Here is a 5,832-nt window from a genome sequence, read left to right as displayed (position 1 = left end):
AGGGGAGGCAAAATATAAGCAGATGAAACTTCAGCTTTAATAAGAAAATAATAAATAAATCTGATGCTAACTCCGCTTCCAGTTCTGTCCTTTTGTATGAAGTTTGTAGAAGTCTTCTTCTCTGCAACAATGGCGCCATTTGAAGTCCATTGAAAAGCTTGATTTATTGTCCGGAAAGTCCGTGTAATTTAATAGTAACAAGCGGTTTAATTCCCGCTCTGCTTTATTGCCGCGCATTGTTGCCACAAAGCTATTACGGCCAGACCGGGCTCTGCCAAATGTAGATACGGTGATATGAATAGCTGGGAGGCGTCCAGCGAGCGCCGCCATTAATACAGTAGAGAAGGACCATTGCTCAGTACACAGAGCGCGGCTAAATGAAGTTATTATTCTGTCTATTGTCCACGGATCTTCTGCTATTGACAAGACAATAGAGGACGAAGCCTCCAACTCTTCCTGTGTGCCGGTAATTACATGTATTGGAAAACTTTGTAATCCACCGCGTGGTCCTGACCTACATGCCAAACATCCGCTGCACATGGAAGAAGTCAACATGTAAACTCCGGCTCCGACAATAAATATAAAATATGATATAAAGTATCCAAGCTTAAAGCAGAACTGCAGCAACAGCTGAACTCCGGCCAAACCGCTAAATCCGCAGATGAAATACATAGATGGCGGCTATTTTACCCGCCGATATAGGGGGGAGACCTGATATTTCTCTGCTGCAGTTCAGTAACAATTACAGGTCTTGTCTCTCCCCCAGCCTGTTATTGGGCAGTGAAAGGAGTAGGAGCAGACTGATGAGCAGGGCCGGATTTTCCACTAGGTCAACCAAGGCCCGGCCTCGGGGCAGCAGGGAGTAGAGGGGCAGCAGGGAGTGTGGAATTCCTATCTCTTGATGCCCGGGACATGCAGTTCCGGGCGCTGGGCGGGAGGTCGTTTTCTTCATTTAGCCCTGGTATAGTAAATCCGGCCCTGCTGATGAGCTCATCTCTCTGCCACTCTGCTCTCTCCTCCTATCCTCCCGGGTTTACCAATTTTTTCCCCACCCCCGATGCCCTCTGCCGGTAAAAAAAATAAATACTGCATTACTGCTGAACCATCTTACTGCCCCGACGTATGTCATACATTGACAGCAGGGGGCCCCTGTAAGCGAACTTTCAGGAGTTATAGCCCATCTACACATGTAAAGCCGACTGTCGACTTTACACTGGCAAACATGCAGCCCCTTAGTGGTGCCCAGGCAACTGCTATGGGGCCTGGGGATGGAAGAGGGCCCCATTAGGTTGCAGGAGCAGGTGTAACTGCTGTTGACGACAATTTTAATCCCCTGTAAAGTCTACAGTGTAGAGACGCTTTCAGATGCACAGGAAGAGTCTTTGGCATCTTGGCATCACTACTCACAGCTCAGAAAGATGTCATCTGGGAGAGGGGGGACACCCTATTTTTGCTATGGGGCCCAGTGATCTGTATTTATGGCACTGCAGCCCCCCCCCCTGCACAATCCCCCCCACAGTGTTTCCCCCTTCCTGCAGGCCTAGGACCGACATTGCATGTGTCAATGGAGAGAGACCAGCCAACATTCATTCGCTGTTCTCCTCACTGCTGAATGAACCCTGAAGCGACGATGATGTTGTCACTTCCAGTTTCTGAGCCGTCATTCCCCATCTAGAGAGGCGGGGAAAGGAGCCGATCATCCGTGATCTGTACTTGATCAGTTTCAATGGACTGCAAAAGTGATATTAGGGGTCTAACAGACTCCAGATGTCTCTTTAAAGAGGACCTGTCACCACTAAAGTACTTGTTAGCCCCCCTATGTGATAGCAACAAAGTAAAAAAAAATGTAAAAAATAAAGTTAAACAAATTAAATGTAATAACACCCCCTCAAAAAATGCTTCAATCTCCCAGTTCTGCATACATGCACATTCTAACGCAAACACGTGTCCAGGGCGCTTGATAGACATGTAAGCTGTGGAAAAACTTAGTTCGGTTCGGATATTTTGTTATTTCGGGATTCGGATCTGGAAGACGAAATCTGAATTTTTGCAAGTTTTGGATGAGTTTACAAATTTTCGTTGCGAGTAAAACAGAAAACCATCTACAGATATTAATACTAAAGCTGAATCTCCCAGAACCAGGCTGGCATTTGGGTCCGGGAGCCTTATACATATAATACTAAAGCTGAGGCTCCCAGACCCGAATGGCATTCAGGAGCTCCCAAATGCAATATGGAAATTCGGACCCCGAATGCCATTCGGGTCTGGGAGCCACAGCTTTAGTATTATATGTATATGCTGTATATGGCTCCCATGTTGCCGTAACGACCCATTCGGCTGCATTAAACCTAAAAACACATCTGATTGGCCAGATAAGTCACACGTCCCATTCAGTTTAGTTTTTGATCTAAATTCAGACGGGATCCAAAATTCGGAAACGGAAATTCGGATTGGGCCACATTCGGATGCATTGGGATTCGGAAATTCGAATGTCCGAATTTCGAAAACAATTGTCTGCATTTTGATTCAGAAAAAAAACGAATCGCACGTGTCTAGCGCCACGGTACAAGAGCGATGATTGCGCCACACATGTTGAAATCGATAGTTAACTCTAAACTGAAGACCGGTAAAAGTTTTCGAAGCATTGCCAGTGGACAATTCGGGTGCCTTTTTTTTTTTTACTTCATCTTTTATATTTTACCAGAAAATGTTTTATTGCACCGAAATTAACTTAAAAGGAGAACTATGGGGTCAGTGTTTTTCCCCATAGTTCTCCTCAGGGTCACGGGAGTACACAAACTAGCGTCCTCCCGTCACCCTAGGCTCAGTATATAGGGAGCTACTGCTCGCGGTATACTGAGACGCCGCAGCCGGGACGGATCCCGACATTACTGTGTGGATCCACCCAGCTGCGTGAGTGACAGCTGGCTCTACAGGTGACAGTTTCATTGTCGCAGGTCGGCTCGAACTATGAGGAGGAGTGAAAATCACCCCCCCTCATAGTTCTCCTTTAAGTGTATTTTTTACTCTAAATTTGGGTTTGATAAATAGTGGCACAAATATCAAGCAACGTGAAAAAGTGGAGCTGCCGCCATTTTGTTTTATAGGGTTTCTGTGCTGAGGAAATATATAATCCTGGGGGGGGTTTGAGTCATCTTCAAGCCTAAAATGGACATTTTAAACACATGTGACTTACATTGACAGACGGTGCCGTTCCCGACATATCCGGGCTTGCACGTGCAGCTGTGCCCCTGGACTGAGTTGGTGCAGATGGAGTTCTCGTCGCAGTTGCCGCGTCCGCTGCCGCAATCGTCGTGTTCTAGGAAGAGATGAAAGAGAAGAATATGTGAAAGAAAATCACAAAAATCACAAGACCAATCAATACAAAACTCAATCTCCCAATTTCCCAATTCAGAATGACCTGTACAAACATTCTCAGGGAATTCGGCCTCTAGAACGCACTGAAACGCAAGCCAGCTCCCTGCATTCAGGGGCTGGAGGGGGGGGGGCGTGGCTGTGCATTGAAGTCAATGGCACCGCAGCCACTTGTGCGCCGTCAGAAAATTTGTTTCGTTTCGGAATATCCGTTATTTCGTAATTCGTGTCTGAAACAATCCGGATTCATACGAAATACAAATTTTCGTTAGTTTCGTCACATTTTCGTAACATTACGAAGATTCGTTAAGATGAAGTTAAAAATCAAAAATACCTTTGTTAATATTGGAGTCAGTGGTAGTTTTTTTTTTAAATCCGAAATTCCGTTAACGGATTTCGGATCCGAATTTCGTATTTCGGATCCGAATTTCGTATTTCGGATAAAAAAAAAAAATACCATCAACTCCAATATATTAACAAAGGTATTTTTGCTTTTTAACGTCATCATAACGATTGTTCGTAACGGAACGAAAATGTCATATTTCCTGCCTGTATTGTAATGCAACCCTCAGCAGCAGCGGATCCGAATTTCGTATTTCGGATTAAAAAAAAAATCTTGTCATGTTGTTCAACCTCATTTACAGGGGTAATATTAGTTCCCGTTTCAACGAAATTTGGATCGAAATTCGTTAACGGAATTTTGTATTTCGGATATAATTCGGAAACTGCCATTCGGATTTCGGATGCTTCCGAATTTACGAATTTCAGGAAATTCATACGAATTTCGATTCGTAACGAAACGCACATGTCTAGCCCGCAGTGCGATCACCCACACCCGGAATGCAGGCACATTAGTGCCTGCATTCCAGTCCACTGCGATCTGCAAAAATAGTGCTTGCAGGTCTCATTGAACCGGAACGCAGGCACCGATGTGCCTGCGTCCTGATTGCAGGCGATCGCACTGTAGGTGGAGGTGGAGGTGGCGTGACTGCGGTGCCATTGACTTCAATGCACAGCCACGCCCCGTCCCGCCGCCGAACGCAGGTGTTTTCTCGTTGGTAGATCTCGTTGAGCTCGTCATTTGAAAAGTAGATCTCCAGAGGAAAAATTGTGGCCGCCACTGCCCTAGACCAAAACAAGCCCTTGACCCTTGCAGTGCCGGGATAGCCTCACTGTGAGGGTTAATTTTTCACATTCGCGGATCTCTCCTTTAAAAACGTGCTCCGACGCGGAAACGCGCGGCCACAAATCTGGATCTCGCCCATTATTTCCCCATAAAAGTTATTTGTAAACAAAGTAATACAATATAATTATACTGATGACATTACGCCGCCGAGCGCGCTAGACAATAATCACATTTAATGGCATCTGGGCGACTCGTCTCTTTACTGCTCGCTGAAAAAGATTTTTATGGAGTAGTTTTGGCACGAATGTTTTCTCTTAGTCCAGGGCGGTTACTAGCGCGGCATTAAACGGGAAACGGCCTCATTCATCTCCGCCGCGTAATATCTATTAGCAGACACAGGCGCGCGGTAGGAATGCAGCGAGCGGATTGCGTCTGTCACATTGTTAACTCCCGTAAAGGATATTCATTGAAGTGACTCCGTCTCCTTATAATGAATAAACTGCCGCCTGCAGGAGGAGACTCTTAAAGGAGAACTATGAGGGGAGTGAAAATCCCTCCTCCTCATAGTTCGAGCCGACCTGTGACAATGAAACTGTCACAGGTCGGCTCAATAGAACGGGAGGTGAGGGAACACATACCGTTGCTCGCTCACTTCTCGATCATCTCCCTGCAGGGAGCCGTGACTATCACTCACGGCTCCCTGCAGGGATTTCCCCCTCCCCGCTCCGATCCTCCAGCGCCGACTGGACGAACGAAGGGGGGAGGGGGTGGGTACAGCTGGCTCTGCCTCTAGATAGGCAGAGCCAGCGGTCAATCACACAGCTGGGTGGATCTCGACAGTAAAGAAGGCAGGACTAAATGTAGTGTGAGGAAGATGCTTGTTTGTTTACAAGTGATCGCGGCGATGTCGCATTGGAGGTGACGGGGTCAATAAATTGAACATGTCACCTCCAAATGCTATCACACAGGGGCTTGTTAGCTCCTGTGTGATGGCAATAAAGTTAAGTGAAAAAAATTGATAAAAAATTAAAATAAAATAAAATAATAAGGGGCGTGGCTTGGCAATGGCCGGGGGAGCTGTGCTTTCTTTCTGCTCCCGGCTCATCTTACCGAAAATCGGAACACACACTGCCCATACGCCATCTCTGGCACTATGAGGAGAAGGGGCAAGTCAAGGGGATCACAATATACCCCCAAGACTGCCTTCAAGAGACTTTTTGTGACCCCCACGTACCTCCCTGCGGAACGATCCCCCCATATGCGTCAGAGGCCTACGAACGCCGGAGAAGACTCCACACCGACCGGCCTCGATTTCAGAGCGGCCCCCTCGG

At 46.7% G+C, this 5,832-nt stretch overlaps 1 protein-coding gene across 1 annotated transcript in view; it reads right to left on the bottom strand.

The window, feature by feature from the left end:
* The window catches only part of LOC108792271 (protein kinase C-binding protein NELL1-like), a 187,751-nt gene that overhangs the window by 175,444 nt on the left and 6,475 nt on the right, over positions 1-5,832 (bottom strand). Inside the window, exon 2 of the mRNA XM_018563012.1 lies at positions 3,197-3,319. Coding sequence (XP_018418514.1) covers positions 3,197-3,319 — 123 coding nt within the window. The remainder of the gene's footprint in view (positions 1-3,196; positions 3,320-5,832) is intronic.

The sequence above is a fragment of the Nanorana parkeri genome, unplaced genomic scaffold (genome assembly GCF_000935625.1).
Source record: "Nanorana parkeri isolate BGI_ZX_2015 unplaced genomic scaffold, ASM93562v1 scaffold622, whole genome shotgun sequence".
NCBI lineage: Eukaryota > Metazoa > Chordata > Amphibia > Anura > Dicroglossidae > Nanorana > Nanorana parkeri.
The sequence above is the reverse complement of the archived record's forward strand: the minus strand, read 5'-3'. Positions and strand labels throughout refer to the sequence as shown.